The 21,101-nt window shown below is 42.4% G+C and overlaps 1 protein-coding gene across 1 annotated transcript in view; it reads right to left on the bottom strand.

Annotated features, from left to right (window-relative positions):
• Positions 1-6,961: 6,961 nt before the first annotated feature.
• The window catches only part of SECISBP2L (SECIS binding protein 2 like), a 28,030-nt gene continuing 13,890 nt past the window's right edge, over positions 6,962-21,101 (bottom strand). Inside the window, exons 8-18 of the mRNA XM_063412932.1 lie at positions 20,865-20,996; positions 20,253-20,336; positions 19,278-19,445; positions 18,986-19,127; positions 17,210-17,379; positions 16,009-16,141; positions 14,874-15,036; positions 13,944-14,164; positions 13,136-13,290; positions 12,461-12,680; positions 6,962-11,507 (exon numbers count right to left, since the gene is read on the bottom strand). Of these exons, the coding sequence (XP_063269002.1) occupies positions 10,834-11,507; positions 12,461-12,680; positions 13,136-13,290; positions 13,944-14,164; positions 14,874-15,036; positions 16,009-16,141; positions 17,210-17,379; positions 18,986-19,127; positions 19,278-19,445; positions 20,253-20,336; positions 20,865-20,996 (2,262 nt within the window). The 3' untranslated portion in view covers positions 6,962-10,833. The remainder of the gene's footprint in view (positions 11,508-12,460; positions 12,681-13,135; positions 13,291-13,943; positions 14,165-14,873; positions 15,037-16,008; positions 16,142-17,209; positions 17,380-18,985; positions 19,128-19,277; positions 19,446-20,252; positions 20,337-20,864; positions 20,997-21,101) is intronic.

Here is a 21,101-nt window from a genome sequence, read left to right as displayed (position 1 = left end):
CCCCCGGGGGGCGCCTCGCAGCCAATCGCCGCCCGCCGCCGGCTCACGCGCCCTCAGCGCGCGGGGACCGGGGGGCGGGGGCAGAGGGGGCGCGAGGGACCCTCGGGGTGGTGCCCGAAATGCCCCGAAATGCCCCGAAACCCCCCCAAAGCCCCCCAAACCCCGCTCTGCCGCCGCTCCCCCTCCGCGGCGGCACGGGCAGAGCCCGGGGGCTGGGCCCGGCAGCAGCCGGGGCTGCGATGCCTCCCTGGCTGCCCGGCCGGCCCCAAGGAAAGGGCAGCCTTGTCCCGGCGCTCCCTGCCCGGCAGCTCCGCTCCAGCCCCGGGGGAAATCCCCCCTCAGACATCGCGGCTACCTCAGGCAGCGAAAGCAGCGAGACGGGTTTGTTTGAGTCACTGAAAATGTCCGGGCCCCCCGCACGAGTCACCTCGGCTCCGTGTGGGGCTTCGACACCTGGGAAGGGAAATTCGGCACCGCGGGGCTCGGGCCGGGAGGGGAAAGCCGCGGGCCTCGCTTCCCGCCGCTGGCTGAGGCGTTCTCGCTCGCTGCATGTTCGATTTTCACCTTGCTCATGCTCACAGCGGTGCCGGCCTCATTCTCTGCCCGCGTTCAGGGCTGTGAATCAGCCGCCGGTGGATGAGGGGAGGCCGCGCTGCCCATTGCCCGGCCTGCCACAGGCGGAGAACATGACAGCTCCTCTCTGTCACACAGAGAGAGCTCATCACAGCCTTTCCGTGGCTTTACCTCGTGTGCGAAAGCTGGTATTAATCCTAAAGATGCAATAGTGGATACAGTAAGGTAGGGGGGGAAAAAACCCAGTCTAGACTCTTTTAGTGAAATGTGGCTCAAAGAGGAAGTGGCTTTGAATCAACCCATTTTGGTGAGGATGGCTCAGACTGCTCACAAAATCAAACCCAAAGGCAAAACCTGGACCAGCCTCAAGTTACAAAGAATGACTAATTTCTCATGAAGCTTTAATGATGGCTTTGAGCACAAAAGAATAGAGAATTTCAGAAGTGATTAGCAGCACTATTGATTGTACATAAAGCGCAGAAACTCTCTTAGCATGGATGTTTTTCTTTAATTTCAATGCCACGCTGGAACACGACATCAACATGGCTGGAAGGAAAACTGGGATGGAGAGGCCCTGGGGCCCACGCTGCTGAGGAGGAGGGCTTGGAGGGGAGTGCAAACAGAGCTTTCCATGAGTGGACCAGAATTCAGGGAGATGCTGCTGCCCCAGGCTTCCATATTGGAGAACCTCTCAGATTTGTCTTTTTTTTTACTGTCATGAAAAACATGCAGACAAGCCAAATTTCCTCTTTGTGCAAGATCAGCCTTACCATCCTTCCTACCTTTTCTCTGAGCACACAGCAAGGGTCTTCTTGCTTTACAGCAGCCCCTTGGCGTAGAAGACAGCACCAGGAAAATATGACTTGGTGACCACGACATTCCTCCATGCCTTGGGTAAGATTAGTCCATGGCTGTGGGCTGCCTGTGGCCCTTCATTGTGCTCTTCATCTCCTGAGCCCACCTGCCTGCTCATTCTCCCTCAGGAGGTAATTTGAGCCTTCTTTACCTGTGTGAGGAAGAAAATGGGCAGGTGGGGTCCCTGCAGATGCAATCCCCTCCACATCCCCCTGCAGTTAACAAGAGCTGGCAGGTGAAAAGGGTTAATAGGGCAGGCTTTAAACCTGTGTGGTGAAAGGGGACATTTCCAAGAAAGAGAAATAATAATGCAACAGCCTGTCCTTCACTAATCACCCATGAGCTGTGTCTCGAGCCCTGCATGGCTCCAGCCATGCTGCCCCTTGGCCAAAGCTTTGTTGCCCTCTCAAGGTGCCATGGGGGGCTCAGGGTGGCTTCTCCAGAGAGGCGAGGGAGGCTGGTACTTAAATCAGCATTTCTCTGCTCACAGGCACCAGCAAGTGTGATCACAGTGTGGGAGGTGAAGAATAGCTGTTGTTTTACTGCAGGTTCTAGAGAAAAATGCAATTGTGACAAGCTCTGTGTTCAGCTGTGATCAAGAAATACAAGCTCAAGAGCAGAAGCCCCTTGGACAATGCTGCAAAGAGCAGCATTGTCCAAGCAATACCAGCCATTGTGGGGAGGGAGAGGAGGGAAAAGAAAAATGCCATAATGCCATGCCTTTATAAATTCAAAAGCTTTTTTTCTCAAGGCTAAAAACAAGATTTCTGTTTAAGATACTGGGAAATCAGCCTCTCACCAGCACAGAGAACAAAGCTCCTTTAAGCACTGGTGAAACTGAGCCTACAGCCTTGTCTAAAAGGAGCCTGTGTTTCTTGCTCACAGCTCGAGTTCCCTGGTGCTCACTGTGCTCAGGGCTCCAGCTCCCTGCTCGCCCCTGCTGCTGCCCCAGCAGGACACAGGGAAAAATCGTTTTTCCCCTCTCATGGCTGCTGACAAAGGGCTGTGCCACTCGTGTTTTCTTAAGCTACATGGGAATGCCCTAACAGCGCACAGTTACGAGCTGAAGCCTCCCTCAATCAGTGTCACCCATCACACCCTAACCCTCCATCACACCCTGTTTACAGCCCCAGACAATCCCTCAGCCTCAAATATGCTGCATGAGGAACTGCAGTGAGCAGCCCCAACCGAGTATTGTCAGAGGGGACAGGAGCTCCGGCAGGTGTAACCACAGTGAGGGGGCAGCACCATCACCTGGGAGCAGCCAGCCAGCTACAGCCGCTTCTAACATCCTCTGAAAGAGCTGCAGAGCAGGAGGCAGGACAGCAGCAGTGTCAGCCGGAGCCTCAGGCACCCTTGGGAGTGGCCCCGTTCCAGATCTGGGGCTGTGGGATCCCGGCTGGAGCAGACATTGAGTGCCAGCCCCGCACCCTGTCCTGGAAGTGCAGGGCCGGGGCAGGCGCACACAGCGCTCGCTGGGGACAGGAGAGCTCACGGCGAGCTGGGGACCGATTGAGGGACAGGAGGAAGCTCAGCAGTCTCACACCGGGAGTGTGGGGGCAGCACGGGAGGAAAGCTGTCCCCACCTGCAGAGCACTCCCCAAGAGCAGCTGCATCTTGCAGGAGCCCCGAGGAAGCCATGACGTGCTGCTCGCAACCAGTGCAACAGAGCTTGGCCTTTCTGTTAGAATGTGGAGCAAACAAGGGACTTTTTTCCCTTTATAAATAGCAACAACAGAGTTAACTCATGCTGAGGTGCACCAAGCTGATCTGTCTTCCTTCCTCATTGACACGCCTGGCTGATCCTGGCAGAAATCAGCAAATTCTTACAGAATGACAGGAAAATCCTGTGGCAGGTAACAACACAGTGGCAGCTACCTCTGGGAACCCTGAAGCAGCTTATTCCCACTAGAGAAAGTCACACACAGAAACTGTTTCATTTCAGTTGAGAGAAATTTATTTTCCCACATGTTGAATCATTCTCACTGTTTTATCTCCTATCTGTTCTAAATGAGATAAAACCAGATGTATTTGACAACCGCAGTCCCTCCCTCCTACTTTCCAGCAAAGTCAGAGAGGGTTTGCTTGGGCTGAAAACACAGGGATCAGAGCTACTGGGTTTGAGGACAAAGGCAGGGCCCTGGATACAAAAATCAGAGATCAGACTATTAGTGCTTTTCTCCTAGCTACTCCCAGAAATCATGTTCTGGGGGGAAAAAGTCAAGTTGCAATTTCCCTCCTTGGGCACTAAGCTGTGTTTAGCTCAGCCCAGTTCCACCACTCACAGCAACATTGCTCTCTCCAAAACTGCAGCGCTAAGACAGCAGAAGGCAGGCCTGCTCCACCTGGCAAAGCTCACATCTTGCAGCTGGGCAGGATGGATGGAAGCACCCAGCCTGCTGTGCAACAGGGCTGAGCTGGATGTGCTCCATCCCTCTGTTTTTATACCCTCCTTGCCTGCAGGACTACCCCCTCCTCCCTCAAACACTGCTGGGCTTCATTGTCTTTTCCCCCAGGACAGTCCCAGAGCTCAGGGGAGCAGAAACGAGATGGGTAGCCCTGTGCAAAAGCCCAAAATTCAGTCTAAACTTTGCTCAAGAGCCAGCACAGAGCCAGTCCTTGCAGCTCTGAAGGAAAGCAGCCAAAAAAGATACAGAGGTGAGAGCTGAACATGGGAGGAGAGCACAGCATGGGGGCCCTGTGCTACCGCTGTCCCCTGCCCAAGGTGGATGGTGCCAACCTCTGCACATTCAACAAGGACGTACCCAAAGCAGAGGAGCTAGTGAGAGCTGCTGCAAGCCATCAGAAAACACCACACTGCCCTAACCACTGCTTTCTGAAGGGATCTGCAGGCTGAGAGCCCAAACACACATCCAGCAGCACTTGCTGGGCTCCCTCAGCACTGCTTGCAAGAAGGCCGAGTGCCCATGAGCAAAACCCAGCATCACCTGCTATCTGCTGTACCACAAAGTCTTCAAAGTAAGGGCAGATTAAGAGTCTGGTGACTGAATTCAGCTCTGAGCACAGCCCACAGCAGGAGACATAAAGAGACAAATTTCAGCCTAAAGTAGCCTAAAGCTTCCTCTCGACAGAATTACCCACCACAGGAAACAAGTTTCAGCCACAGCATCACCAAACTACTGTCAGCTCCAAAGGAAGCTGGGAGCAGTCACACTTTAGTGGCATCACAGGGCTTAGGAATCCTTGTGGTAGCAGGCAGGGAACCATCCTTTCCTGCAATTATCTTTAAAACTGTATTTTTGTAGGGCAATCCACCAGCCCATATTAGAAAACAGTTAAGTCCCACAACAGGGTTGAACTTCTCCCAGTGTCTGCTTAGGTGGAAACACTGAGGTAAGAAAAGCTTTCCAAGAGCTGCTACTTGCTTTTTTTTTTTTTTTTTTTTTACCAAACATCCCCACCTCTCTGGTGCTTACCCTATTCCTCAAGCCAGTCATGGCAGAAGGGACACTTACAATCTCAGCTGCAGAGAGGAAGTCCCCCAGAGCTTGAAACAGCACCCTTGGGCAGAATCCATCTGAAAACGCAGCCTTTCCTCGCAGGAAAAGCACTGTAAGGAGTTTAATGCTCTAAACATACACTTAGAGTTCTTCTCCCTAAGAGATGCCACAGAACAGGGAGACTTTTACTACAATTTTTTTCAAAAACTGTACAGAACCCCCAAATATTTTGCGTGACAACATTTATTGTTGCTTTATAACTGCACAAGAAATGACTAACCTACCACAGCAGTACAAAGCCTTACAGAAGCATGAAGTTGTTTTAAATTTGGTGTGGGCACACATTAACTTTCCCTGTAAACACAGACTGAATTGCTGCAGGTGTGAGCGGTGCTGCTGCAGCCTCCAGAGGCTCCAGGGAAGCCAAGGACAAACACAGCTCTACACAGGTAACTGTGCAGTTTATTTCATGCCCCTTTGCAGAAGAACAAGCCTGCTATCAGCATTACATGATGATTAAATTCCTCACTCCTACTACGGCTGTATCCCTGGAAAACATCCCAGAAGGAGCTGGGTGTTCTCATGGTGCCCAGACAGACCCCACACACATCTGCCTCGCGTGGGAGCTCCCCAGGCTCCGAGGAAAACTCCTTCTACAGCTCCGAGCACACGGGGGCTGCAGCTGGGGCTGGGAAATGCATTCCAGTTTAGCTTCCCCTGCCTCTGCTAACTCATAAAAGACCCCCCACGGTAAACAGCCTGCAGCTGCCATCTGTGGGGTGAGGGTTGGTCTTGCCCAGTTGTGCTTTAAAAATTCCCAACAATAAACAAAAAAGTTAATAAAGCCGTGTGTTTATTCACAATGATCCTAAAAATCTAAAAGACAAGCCCAAGGAACTGTTATTTTTGCTTAGTGCAGTTTGACTGACTGGGGTCTTTTCACACAGTGTGGACACACAGATTCAGGGAATTCCAGCCCTACCCCAATAAACCTGGAATTTGAGAGCTCAGGCTGTGTGGGAGCACAGGCAGGGCCACTGCTGCCTGATGGAATTTAGCAGGAGCAATTCTTTTCTTGTGGAGTTTTTCTTGGTATGTGCAGAAGTGCAAAGCACCATTTAAAAACTCACCAGAGGCAAGGAAATTTGCTCAACGTTAGTGTTTCTTAAATGATGAAGAAATGAAGAGGGAGAAAAAAAATTCAGTTTGTAAAGGCATGAGGGTAACTAACGTCACTTCCATAGCCCAGGTCACACTGTGCCACCCACTTTTTTTTTTTTTGGTACTTTCCAAAACTCCTATCAGGTTGAGAAGACAGAGGCTGAACCCAGATGTGAGCAGTAATTCTGACTGCATGTCATAGAATCTCCAAAGTGAGGTTTGTAAGTGAAGCACTTCCACCAGAAGACAACTGAAACAGCAGAACTGAAACATGAAGGTACAAAAATAGAAACTTCAGAATTACAGGACAAAACTTTATCCTATTTGAATTGCTACAAATATTTTCACACCTGGGAGCTGCAAAACCAGTTAATGACATGGTTACAGCTCACTGTTACTGCCTCAGAGCTGTGAGCAGTTAGAGGGGACAACAGGCAGAGAACTTCAGGATATTTTCCCAAGCTGACTTCATGCATCACTCCAACAGTAAGGGCAAGTCAACTGAAATGTACAGCAGAGTAAGAGAGAAATCCCAGCTTTTGGAGGTACCTGTGCTTATCCCTGCTCGTTTCCTCTTAAGTAAGATATTATTTCTAACTCAATATTGTGGACCTGCTTCAGTCCCAGGGTCTCTGAAGAAGGTGTGTTTTCCTATCTGATATTTTTCTGGTCAGTGACACAGCTGGTGTCCCAGAGGGCTGGGATCCATGTGAAGAGCCCTGTGCTAATGCTGCCTTCCCCCCGCTGTGGCTGAGGGGCTCAGCTCCCTGCCTGGCTGTCACCCCCAGTGCCACCACACCCTGGGGCCGCAGGGTGACACAGACCTGTCCCAGACCTGCAGCACCAGGGCAGCCCTGGCCAATCAACCCAGCATCAGAGTCGTGAACAAACACAGCACTGTAATACAGCCATAAATTTCTACAATCATTTTTATTAGTTATGGAAGAACCCCCACTAGTATTTACATAGTGCAAAAAAGCTGTTATTACTCCAAAATGTACGGTAGACAGAACAGTTATCCTTCATACAGCAAAAAAGAAATGAACAAACCCCTTCATATTGTATTTTATAATGGTTTTTCTACTGCTTTAACCTAAGTATTACTATAAATTTTAAGACATTAAAGATTAAACAGCTTTCCATATTAGAATCTATTTAAAAAGTAAATTATATGAACTATTTATGAACGTTTAGAACATGGGCTGTGCCAACTGGGTTTCTACTTTCAGCATTACCATTCATTGGTGAGGAGGTTTTGGGCTGGACATTCTCATGTTTCCTTTTGTGTGGCAGGGTGAGTAGAAACCCCCCGTTCCTGGTTTCTATGGCTTGTTTCTGCTGGGTTTTGTTCTGTTAACAAATTGCCATGTCTAATTTTTAAATGGCTGACACTGAAATCAGCTCAACAGTTTCGTTAGTTGGCACAACTTCACAAGAAATACTTAATGACAGTTTCAGCAACAGCAGCTTTTCAAACAATAATACTTTTTTACATACATATTTAAAGTAACATTATTAAAATTTAAGCTTGTGTTAAAGAACTGGACAGAACCACATTGTGTAAGCTCCCACCCACCCATAAAGACACCTCTTAGCTTTACCAGAAGAACACCAACAAGTGCATTACTGAACATTTTCTATAATGAATTTTTAAAACACAGGTCAATACTCTGTCACTGTTGAGCTCCAATCCTACAACAGCCTGCACACAACTTAAGCAGATAAAGAGGCCACCAATTTAAGCCAGTGGCACTAACACTCTGAAGTATGTGTGAGCAGGATCAGGGCCTCAGCCTTAATCAGACATTGCTACTTCGTCCAACTAAGAACAGAAGTTCTTCAGAATTTTTCCCTTTCACAGATTTGTAATCCATGTTTTATTATTGACAGAGATACTTAAGAGTATTTATATAAATAGGTTGTATACATAGCCACCTCTATCAGCTTTAAAGATCCCTACCCCTACCACAGATACGTTATTTTTGATTTTACCAGATAAAGTACGCGGTGAAATAATTTCTATAAACAATGCCTTAAGAAAAGTAGATTTGTTTCCCAAATAATTATTTTCACAACAAAAATATCTATACACCTATAACTACAGAAACATCTTTTCATGGGGACAGTAACAACCTGTATAAACTGCACACTTTTACACTGAAATAGAAATTCAACTACTTTTTTAAAAAAATCATGGTATTGTAGAACATTTGTATGCTTTCTTCTTAAATTCTGTTGATAATAGAACCAAAATTACCACAGTGAGATACTCTCCTTAAGTGCTTCAAGTGGCAAGGAACTTCCCTAATTTCAGATGCAAATGGATCACTCCCAAAGGAATTGCAATTTCATTCTTACAGTTATTGCTTATTCCCAGCTTATCAAAAAGGAAGCACTAAACCCAGTTTTCTTTACTCAGTTTCAGTTTGCTCCCCTAAGGGTGATCTGCCACATTTTAAAAAGAGACTAGCTCCTTATTTGCTGGCAAATTGAGAGATAATTTTAAGTGCTGTATCAGTTTCAAGAATTCTATTAAACTTGTAGCAAAATTGCAGTTAAACAGCGGGCTGAATATTACAAGACTTCTTTGATATAAATGTCAGAAAACTTTAAAATGACAGTCCAAGTTCAGAAAAGACATATAAAAAGATGCGCCTTTGATGTTAATACTTCAAGATCAAAAGTTATTTGAATCACTGGCACTGAAAAAGCAAAAGGAGGAACTACAAACACCTTTGTTTTTGATGTTCTGGCAAAGTTTTGCCCTCAGTGTATGCACTGATCTCACCCATGCTGAGATGCGCTTACACATCCAAGGGCGAGTTTTGCTTGTCAGCAGTTCAAACACCTGTCATGTCCTAAAGCAAAAACTCTTAAAACACAGACAGTAGAAATCTGCCATAGGGACAGTACAAGGTTTAACATTCAGGAGGCATCATTCCTTAGTCTTTGTTTTCCTATGAAACGCCTGTTCTAACACCTAGGAAGATTACACTAAGGAGCTAAGAACGTGACAGAACAGCCAGTTGTCACAGCAGCTCTCGACACTGCTTATCTACATAGCATTTGCTATGCCTAGAGCTATCAAAGCATTATTTACATAATACACAGTTTCTATTATTCTCATTAGCATCCAAAAACCCAGGGCTATATGACTTCTAAACCTGGAGTCTTATTTTCCCAGTGCAACTTCAAACACCAGCATCACTACTGCTATAAACATTGGTCCCATGTTCCTAAGTGTGGACTGAACACCCAACTCGGCTAACTTCAGTTTCCTGTGGTTTTCAGCCTACTCAGAGGCTTCTCATGCATTTTGAGACAAGTGATCAAGAAAAACAAAGTGAAATTAAAAGAAACATGTTTGCTGTGAAAGTGTAATTCACGTGAGTTACTCTTTGGCTACTCCTGTAGTGAAGCTCCTGCTGCTGGCAGCTTCAGTACATCCCTTGCCAATCCTAGACAAAGATGGAAAACAGACTCCTGACGTGCAGGGTTTAGACACACATCCCATCCTCAGTCGGAAACAAATTCACCATCAGTTAATGCATTTCACTTCAGTATTCAGAACAGAACGTGGAACAATTCTCTAGCAACACCTAGGTTTCAGGGAGGGCATATTTTTGCTTCTTTTACCTCTACACCACTGAAATACTTCCCCAAACTACAGGGCACTTCCTCATTTCCTGGAATAACTACTTTCTTCTCTATCTAGAGGTGAACTCCTAAAACTGTTACAACTGCAAGAAGAGACAAAGAGGTCAGGTTTTCAGCAGGAGTTCATAAGACCCATCCTGGCCAGGATCACAGCGTGCAGGTGAATGCAGAGATAGCCACCACATCATTCACACTTGCTGTTAAAGGATTATTCTTGCTTTTTGTAGTGTTATGCAGAATACAATATGCAAAACAGCATTCCTGAGGTAAGTGACAGGAGAGAGAGAGGAAGTCATCAGTTTACTAAAAGCTCTGAATAGGGATTATGGTTAATGAGTCACTTAGTGTGGTTTGGCAGACAGCAACTGCAGAGAGAATGGGGAATTTTTGTTTTCTTTCCTGGCTTTTTTTAAATGCAGTATTTCTACCTTGTAAAGAAAACCTGCAAAACATTAATTACATCCCTCTGGTTTAAAGTTTTTCTGGAATCAAAGTTATTATAGCTTATTGTAACCATCTCAGCTATCAGCAGCTTTTTAATGATGCATTCACCAAGATCAACTAAAAAGCTGCATTTATCTTAGCATAAGAATCACTCACAATTTCTCCACTATTTAATTCTCATTAAGACTGCAAATGGCTTTTTCTAGCTTTTCATGAAAGAGAATCAAAATTTCCCTTTTATTTCGAGATAGAACTAGAAAGTCACGGCCAAGTACACTGACATGCCTAGTATAACACCACAGCACCAACATGAACTGTTGGTGTCAGTGTTAATGCAGGCTACCTGTTTGCAAATAAGGTTAAGAGTCACAACTTGAAAGAATTTTGCTTAAAACTGGTCGGTTACAAGATGTTTCCTTTTACAAAAGATCAAATGAATGCTTACTGACAACTTTTCCACACAGTTACTAATCTGGGAAATCAATACCAATTCAGAGCTAAGCTAGTTTTTAAATCAAAAAAGTAACAGACAGCTACAAAAATATTGTTGTGAATTAAATACACGTATTAAATGTTTAACAGTGCAAAATGTTGAGATGAAGCATATGGAATAATGGCTGCAACCTTTACAACAGTTAGTTTTAATATAATTTCTAAAAAGTTCCTGAGTTCCTGCTTATCTTTACGGCATATAGATGGAATCTGTGTGTTCTTTATTCAAAGAACTGCAGATGGTGGGTTTATGTTGAGGGTTACTTGCGTGCTTATCATTTGTCCATTCCTCCCCATCAGTGATGGGGTCAGCCTGCTCTGAAGTCTCTATTTCTTCCTCCTCACTTTGTTCTGCATTGTCATCTTCAGCACCACTAAGGGTCTTCCCAAGCTGCAGGGTCTCCATAGTTCTCTGGGTCTCTGAAACCCAAGATTCAATTCTGCTATTAAGCTGAACTTCTACAGAAATTGGTTCATGGGTATAATCCTCATCGTCGTCGTCTTCCTCTTCCTCCTCCTCTTCCAGCATTCCTGGCACGAGCGTGCTGGTGGTGCTGGTCATGGAGGAATTCAGAAGGTCTCGGCAGCTGCCATCCAAGGATCCTGTTTCTGTGCTCTGCTGCGAGGCCCATTCCAGATTGTCATCTGGCTTCACCTCCTCTTTGTCCCCTGGGGTGGATTTTCCATGATTTGTTGCTGAGGTAGCACCAGTTGTAGCCAGAGGTGGTTGTTTATTAAGAGTGGTTTTTTCCATTTGGCCATTACCAGCTTTTTCTGGCACTGCAGCCTTGCACACGAATTCTCTCTCATTTTCAGATGTCTCTAACCCATCAGATGTTTCCACCATATTTCTCCAGTTTGTTTCTACAAATTTTAAAAGAAGTTTAAGTAGGAAACATTAATTCCTTGTATATAAAAATATTTCTCCTGAGCATGCAATAACAACCTAAATAGCAAAAGAAGCTAAAAATATTATTCCATGCTTTCTAGAAAAATTTCTAGAAAAAAGAGGAAGAAGGGAAGAGAAGAGAGCAGAAAAAGCTGTGAATTACTTTGGCTTTTACAGTACCCTAAAGCAGACATTACAAACTAGAAAGTTTGTGCCACTTAGTTTCCTGTGTAAACACCAAATGTAGCACTAAGAATTGTCAAAGAGGTTACTTCCCAGTATAAATTAAAAGAAGAAAATTGCCACCATCTTAAGTCATTCATTTACAGATTCCTTATAAAATATTTAACTCCTGAAATGAATTCAAGATACCACAAAAGAATTCACTAAAAAGGCAGCATTCTCTTTAATTCACTCTCAGACAAAAAAAAAAGAGAAGGCTTTTGACTTCTAACAAGTAGTCTCCCTTTTATATTCCTTTTCATCTGGGCTTAAGCAACTGCATAAATGACCTCGCCTTTTGCTCACAGTAGAACCATTCACTGCCAACTCAAGTTTAAAAATTTAAGCCACATGTCCTATTTTCAGAGACCTCATATTTTAGTTCCTGCTGTCATCAGTTCTTCCTCAGTCTTATGAGCAATTCTGTGCTATCAGTTTTAAAACAGTTCAGTAAAACTGGAGAAGCCACCTATACTGATGTTAGGTACCTGTAACACTTCTGAGGATTAGAAATTATTCCTTTCTATATAGTTCTGAGGAAAAAAAATACTTATGAAATTAACTGAAGACTAACTTTTCTTACCCCTGGATATTGTAGAATACTGTAAATTAGGAAGAAGGACTGCATCTTTAGCTACATTTCGCAACAAGCAGCATTTGGAAAACCCCAGCTTCCATGTACAAAGGTCAGCTTTAACCTACTTACCATATTCCTTCTCATTGACCTCCGATATGGGTTCAGAAATAACACTACAGAATGAGATAGCACTTGCTGCAGAAGGGTTACGAGAATGGCCCATGTGATGCGGGGCCTTCTTGACATTCTTCAAGGCTTCCTCTGCCTGCTCCTGTTCCATTGCAGCCACCATGTCCCTGTAGGCTTTCCTGGCCTCTTCAGTCAGGGACACCAGCTTATTAAACAGATCCTGAGTACAAAGGCAGTTTAATCAGCAGTTATTCTTAGTAATAGCTTTCCCTTTACATTACTCCTTTCAGTCCAAGGTATACCACATATAAGCCTCAAGATTAACACCAAATACATTAATTTCAAGAATTAGCTCTTCTCTGTATTAAATAATAAAAATACCTCTTCAGGTTTATGCAACTTTGAGGAGGTGGACATATTTTAGGATACTGTTTTTCTTACATTCTTAAGCCTTCCAGAGAATTTCAGACTACAGTTAAAATCTAAACCTACAATGAGATGTTGCAACCAAAGTGTTTCCGCATAGTCTCTCAGTACCATAAAAACTGAATTTCAAAGAAAAGACACCAAAATATAGATGAGCTCAAAGGTGTATTAGGTGTGCTCTCGATGGCAAATCAATTCTTTACTACGTAACTGTTTACTGCAGCCACTTACAGGATTGGCATTACTCACCTCAGCTCCTGAGTAGTTGAAGATGCCCACAACACTGACAGGAACCAGCTTGTTCACACAGCGGCCAAGAGCCTTGCGGCCAAGAGCAAAGACAAAAGGAATTTCTTGTTCCCGTGCCATGGCTATTACATTATACAGAGCCTCATCTAGTCCACCTTGAAGAAAGCAATTTTAGATAGATATCTAGTCAACTGAAGTCATTATATGGTGTGATAACTCTCTAATGCACTTCAATGCAATTAGTCAGAGAAACTTCAACACACACAGCAGCAGCTCCTATGGCCCAGAGGATAACACACAATACATTTCAGGTGTAGTGAATGAGTACAGATGAAGGTGATATTCTGTATTCTCTACTAGTCCTGCACACAAACCAGAGTTTCACAGGTCTCTTCTTAAGCAGAGCTTTGCTATTCTCCTTTCTCAGGAAGCCTCTGTTCACACTCTGGTTGTGGCAAAACGTGTTGGTTGGCTAACTAACAATTCACACTCCTCTTAAGGAATTTTCCTAAAAAGCACCCAAAGCTCAGGACTCTGCAAGGTGTGTTGAACACAGAATGAAGTAACATACAGTAAATTTCAATTCCACAATATCTATTTTTCTTTAACCTTCTCACTCCTCATGAACGAGTTTCTTCCAGACTGGAGTAGAAAAGAATAAATGTGGAATGGCAATTACGCAGTTGGAGTCTGGGACTGTAACATCACACATAGTAACAAATGCTTCTAACCTCGCTAATTAACACTTCTAATCAGTGCAAGAAAACTGAAAAAAGCCAAGTGCACCACTTGTTTTTATCATTTATACCTTTTGACTGGATTTTCTCGCAGTTGGGGGATATGATTACACACTTGATCTTGTTCAGCTTCATGTGCTTGGTAACCTCACGCAACCCCATCACGAGTCTTCTCCTCGCTTTAGCTCTCGTGGGATCCTTCTGGTAAATCCTCTCCTGGAAGCTGACAAGCTCTTGCAATAGCAGAGTCACACACTCATCTATTTCTTTACTTAGAACTTGGTTACAGTATCTGTCAATCCAAAACAACATTGACAAGTGTCAGCATTGCTACTGCACAATTATTAGAATAACCGAGGTTTCACCTGGCTTTTTTTTGCAAATGAAAATAATTTTACTTCCTCAAAACAGTTATTTAACTTTTATTAAAGGATTAATTCATTAAAAGGATTTAGAAATCAGACTGCAAACTGTAAGCTAAAAATACATCCTTAAAATATTTGTAATAATATCCCTTACCTCAAGAAGCCAATCAAAAATTTAATATTAAAAATACAAACAAATACTGCAATAAGTGCCTCAAGCAATTTTCTTCTACTTAATTTAGTACATTAAAAAGATACATTAATAAAAAGGCCCTAACACATTAAGAGGTACTATTACAGTATTTTAAACATTCTTACGTATTCCTTCCTTTGCCATCCAAAGCATACATAGCCTTCCTTCAAAAAATATTTTTCAGAGAATACTCCCACCTTGCTTATTTGCTATGGCAACCAAAGAAAGGGTCAAGTGAGTGTGTGTACATATATAGACACATTTGTGTACAAACACAAGTGATCCATTTAAGGAAAAAAGAAAATACTTGCAGAACCTTCTATTTCTGAAAGGGAAGCTTACGTTCATTAAGCTCTTAAGTCTACTAAATCTACCCACACTTAAAACACAAGGGTGACTGAAGTGCAAGCCTTGAATTTATATTAATAAAGCAAAACTCTTACTCTCTGAATCTCTTGCTGTGAATTTTGGTTATTGCAGAAGATGCCATTGGACTGCCTATTCCAGAGCTGGCAGGTGAACCCTGTGACACTGGGGTCATGCAGTACGGAGAATTCTGACTTGCTGGAGAAAGCGAAGTATCACTAGGCATACTCAGACCAGTTTCTGAAAGGCAATTTTTAAACATTAGAGAATGCAAATACATTTTCTATGTAAAAGAAACAGAACCACACTTCTTCTGTTATTGCTCCCCCACTTTGTCCAAATTCCATTTTGCAAACACTAAGCATTCTGGAGGAGTAGGGCAAAGAGGAGATAAACTGAATGCATCCACTACTCGGCACGGACTGGATAAATAAGCAGTATTTGAATACACATTAAAAAAAAATCTTGAGCTTTCTTTGGGAAATCAGTAGAACAAAAGAAAAAAACTGTTCAAATGTTATTACTCCTTCCAATAATTCCTTACTATTTATATATATAAAATACTTAACTAACTTATTCCTAGAATGTCTAGGATTTTCCCATTCTAGTCAGACAGGTCATTCAGAAGTCATGAAGCAGTACATGTGGAATCCTGACAGATGCCTCCTTCCCCCACTCCCACTGCCCCAAACAAGTTGAAGACATTGAAAATTCTCTGGAGTTTCTCAGTTGCTCAGGACTGCTGCTGAAAAATTGACAACCCAGAGACATTGCAGCTGACTGACATATTCAACAATCTGGAAAACCCAATTTACAGTTTGGAACTTCTGTATCTGGAAACCTTTCAGTATGGCCATCATTAAAAAGTACTTTGATCAACACAGCATGGTTGAGAAGAGGTCACATTTTGCTTGCTTATCAAAAATACTATCAAACTCAGATGTGTGGTGGGAGCACCTCTTTGAGATGATAATTAAAATGCTGTATGGAGATCATGTACTGAGAACCCACAGTGCACTGAGCCTTCCACAGCTGAGAGACAGACAAGGTATTACAGAAGAGCGTTTCAATTGCTAGTATTTAATAAAGTAAAAAAAGCTAAAAGATAACATCAATAAATTGTGTGGCATAAGAAGAGAGACAAAATATGAAAATAAGCAGATTAGTACAGCTGAGAAGGAGTGATGGGTGTCTAGAGATACAGAGACCAACCTTCCTGAGAGGCCAGCTCCTGAGACTGGTCAGCAGCCAAGTTTAAATGAGCCTCTTTCTGTTCATCAGAGCCCAGAAGGCTGTGATCAGCTGATAAACGACCTTTCTTCTCTTCTCTCTCTTTTAAAATGATCTAGAAACAAAACCAACAGCTGTCAGCATCTGAAAATTAGAGATACCTGTAAAGAAAACATCTCTTTCACTGAACATAACACAAAGTTAAGCAAGTTGTTTTGAACCTTCCTACTCATGCCAGGATAGAAATGCTGGAAATCCTTTCAGTTTCCTCTCTGATCACAAAGAGTATTTCACTGCAGCATTTACAGATGGTATACTCAATACTCACACACTTCTACATAAATAGTACTTTCAACAGTTTAAGTACTTTCCCAGCTTCCTTTCTGATACATAACACTCACTTATTACCAATTCCTCATCCCCATGCCTGTAATAGAATACCTTACAGGCCTACTAGTCATCTTTATGAAGCACTTCAATAAAGACAATCCTTTCTATAAAACAAAATGCAAAGGTAAGTGCCATGGATATACTGGTGTTACTACAATGTTTAATAGCAACAACATAAAAGCCTTGACAACAAAGTTTTGGAAACTTTTCTGAACAGGTGAAGTCCTCTAATTCAGATGACACACAGGTCAGAAAAAGGCCTGCATTTTTAGGGCTCAGTTTTTTGTACTTTACTTCTGATCTCAATATATATACTCCATTCCTTCTGCACATACCTAATTTATGACTGCATGAACACAGATATATAAAAGCAATTGAGTATTTCTAAGTTTACTCAAAAACTGTGGGTTTGCTTCATGTTCTTTACCCACCTCTATAAAAAGGAGCAGGAAAAACTAAGGTTAGCATACTACACTGCACTACAGACTAGGAACCAGCCACATGAAGAAAGCATGGAAGCTTTCCCATGTGTCCTAGTGCCTGCAGTTAAGAAAAGAGAACACCCTTGCAATCTGTATGGAGATACATTGTTATTAACTTCAACTGATTGCATGGATATACAAGTTATGTTACATGTCTAGATCCAAAGAGAGGGCGTCAGTTTAGCAGAACTGGAGGCAGAAGCTCCCAACTCCCTCGCCCTATGCTCAACTAGGAAAATAGCAGGTTGTTTTTTTTATTTTTGAACTGCGAGTGTGGGTCACTCCAAACACTCCAAGGTTGGCACATTTACCTTTTTAAGTGCTGTAGGGCGTTTCAGTTTTGCAATCTCTCTCTCTTTTCCTCTTTTCACTTTTGGGGCAGTTGAATCCAAAGGATTAAGGCAACCCATAGATGGCTGTCCCTTCGTTAAGGACTTTCTGCTGGCAGATTCTTTGGTATGAAAGGGAGCAGCACTGCCAACTAAATACAAGATAGATATTAGTTTCACCAAAAGACATATCAGCTTTATTTCAACACTCTTTTCAGAATTTCCACTGATGAATTCTCTAAGTAGATTTTCCTTCCTTGGAAAAAAAAAGTTCATAATGACAGGAAAATTACATCATCAGATATTGTTGCTTCCAGATGGTTTTAAGCTTTCTTCAACTTAGCCTTATGTTTGAGGAAACTGCGAATTCCAGGAATTATTTTAATAAATGGTAAGGGGTCTCTTCTCAAATGACTACATGTAGCTTTATTAGTTGGATGATTATGGTAAGATCAATTGCAAATATTTATCCAAACATTGATTTTCAGTTCTTAAAGATTTGAACAGTTGACAGGACAAAACAGATGAGCGAGTGCAGTGTGTAGTTAAGTGGATCTTTTGCCAGAAAGAATAAAACAAGTGCTGTCTCCAATGGAAATGCCAACAGTTCTTTGCTGAGCTTTGTTTGATATAACCTTGCCAACTTGAATTAATATTTGAACACTGCTGAAACTCAAAGCAGGTAAAGGAACCAACACACCAGAAGAAAAATGGTAACTATGTGCACAATGATGGACTCCAGGCTACATACGAGAGCTTAGGAATCAGATTGGCAGGGTTATAAGTAATTACAAAAATGTCAATTTTGTATTTGGCAGCAAGTACTAAAAAAAAGCTAATTTAATGCTGTGTTGATACAGACATAGCAAAAAAGCATAATTAAGCCATTTTATACATCCATGATGGAACTGTAACCTAATATTCTGTGTCTGATCCTCTTTTTAAAAGGATACAGTAGAACTGCACAAAGATACAGAAAAAGCAATACTGAGTCTCAGAAAAGATACTTCCAGAATTAAATAACTAAATAGACCAGGACTCTACAGAGACCTGACAGACATCTAAGAGTCAGAAGAGGAAAGAAGGGAATGACGTTCAGTCCTTGTGATACAAAGGCTGTGAAAGCTAAAAAAATTTTGATTTAGAGCACAAAAAACCCAATACTGACCTCCACCCCAAAAAAACACAGCAGAAAGAAAAGTTTCTCCACACAGGATGTAGTAAAGTTATGATTCATTGCCATGGGACATTATGGACAGTAAAAGCATAACATAGAAACAATGGGCAGTTTAAGAAACAAATTTGATTTGAGAAAGCCTTGGGTCAGGAGACCTTGAACCATAAAGAGCAGAAATGGTAAGAATATCCAAGGGACATATCCCTCCAGATCACAATCATAGGGATCCTCTCTTTCAAAGAGTATTTTATAACATCTTTAGTAGATGCTCCTTTCATGTATTCATTTCAGCACTGAATTACTCCCAGGACACAAATCCTGAGTTTTGAATAGCAGGTCTTTCTAAAAGACCTTTGGCCTCAGTTCTATATGGATTTTCACCATTGCATACTGCAGCTCAGAGGATGATAGCACAGGTGACTTACTGAGAAATGCATTAAGAATAAGATTTCCAGGTTTTTATCATGCTTCTATTCAAAAGCTAAAACCTGACAGAAAGAAAAACACTTAAGATGCTCAGATCAATCACGTTCATGTTGGCACAAAATGTATTTGACCACTGTCAGGCAGATGAGGAATACCTGTGTATGAGAGAGGCCTGGTGTTGGTGATCTGACGAGCTTTCATTGCTTGCTGCTGCTTTTCAAGAGCTGCTAACATGTCACCCAAATCCAGCTGAACAGGGGTCTTGCTCTTCTTTCCAGCTGCTTTTGATAAAGCCTCCTACAACAGGAACATCGCATACAATAAATACAAAGAAATGTGCCTGTGACATTCCTTACAAAGGGATTGCTGCTATTAGAGAGCCAGAGGAGCACCAGGTAACTGATCCTCCTCTTGACCAAGGGCTGGGGTGGGCAGGGTGCTACACACTTGGAGCTTTTTCTGTTCCATGCTTATCTCGGAATACTCCTGAGCTGTTGCAAGTGCTGCAGCCAAGGCCTTCTTCTTCTGACTTTTTGCACGCTTTGGTACAGAGGTTGTAATGGGAATTGGAGTTTGGACTATGTTGATTGGAGAATTCTCTGGTAAGTCATCCAACTAGAATTTTAAACAAAACGCAAAAAATTCCACAATTAAAAGATCTTTCTCTCCAGAGCTCCAAATATGGGGCATTTCAGAAACCAAATCACCCAAGGTTTTGATTATGTCAGTTAATTACAGTTACATGAAACACGTTAATAAAACTTATTTATATTTTGTTTTTGTTTGGGAAAGCTATTCTATTTAGCTCTAGTTATGGCTTCAGAAGGTTGTCCAGTTTGACTACTAAATAAAGCATTTCCTCCTCCTCAAGATTTCACATAGGACTTGACTTTCCTGGAAAGCAGCCAAATAGATTAAGCAGTCTATAGGCACAGTTCTGCAACAAAATATTTAAGTAGATCACATACTTAAAAAAGTACCTTTCCAACAACCGCTTCCACAGCCTTAAAGCAGACGCAGCTTGAAGCTGAAGAAGCTACACAAACTGTAATTATTTTGGAAAACTGCCACCATTACTACATATTTAATTATATTAATTTAGATTTAACAACTTTAAGAGATGTCTGCATGAAAGCATCATGATGTAGCAGTCCCAACTTGAGACAGCCTGTGATACTGAGAGTCTGTAACATTTATCTTACAATCTCATTAGCAGAAAAATATCCTGAAGTCTTTCCTTTAACATGGGTTCCCTGCACCACTTATCTTAACTGGCATTTCTTTAGCATCCAAGGCTGGTAGCACACCCCAAGATCATCAAAATTACTGCAATATAGGTCTTGTAGCAGAAATTCATAAAAGAATTACACAAACTGAATAGTCTAAAAAGACAATGCTTTGCAAAATAAAACAATTACTTACTACTTTGGGTGCAATCTTTTGCTGGATGCTACTACTTTTGCTGCTGCCATTGTCACTATTTAGCTCTGGAAATTCATCTTCATCCTGAACAATACAGAAATGAAGAATAAGAAGGATGGAACCAAAGTCACCTGAGGAGCATTGACTGAAATTGCTTAAGGTAGAAAAACAAATTGAATCCCTAAGTCCCACGTAAGCCAGAAGGGATTAAGTGACACTAACAGAAAATTACAAAAAATGAGGAAAGCATTTCTGTATCCAAATAGTATTTTCATAAAAAGTAAAATTTTCTTTTTTACACAAAAATACCCTATTACAATTAGAGGGGATAAACCAGCAAACACTCATTTCTATTCACAAATGAACAGAAAAAGTTACTTGAAGGCTGCTTATTTAATCCCTCAACCACAGTGTTCTACATTACTGCACTTCACACAACACCCTAATACAAGTCTCGTTCTGTACACGATTAAAGGATCATCTAACAAATTAGTGGCCTTGACTGTACTCCTCTTGGAGCCAGATGTTTTGTAACTTCCCACTGAGAACATCACTTACTCCACACACAACAGGCATTGCTACTATGTGGAAGGAGTTTTCATACAACAGTACCTCAAAATACAGAGGTTCAGGACTCTGCTCTGCTCTGCTCGCCTGGCTCGTAGCTAAAGGTTTTTCGTGTCGTTTCTGCAAACTTTGCCTTCTTTCTGAAGATGTGCTGTGGGCTCTGCATCTGAAACCAGACTGAAAAAAACATGTGATTGGCATTTTGTAATTTCAATTTTTCAAGCTATGTATGTGCATGCACATGCCTGCTTATTAGCAGCTAGGTACAGTTTTTAAGGATAA

Source organism: Prinia subflava, chromosome 15 (genome assembly GCF_021018805.1).
Source record: "Prinia subflava isolate CZ2003 ecotype Zambia chromosome 15, Cam_Psub_1.2, whole genome shotgun sequence".
Taxonomy (NCBI): Eukaryota; Metazoa; Chordata; class Aves; order Passeriformes; family Cisticolidae; genus Prinia; species Prinia subflava.
The sequence above is the reverse complement of the archived record's forward strand: the minus strand, read 5'-3'. Positions and strand labels throughout refer to the sequence as shown.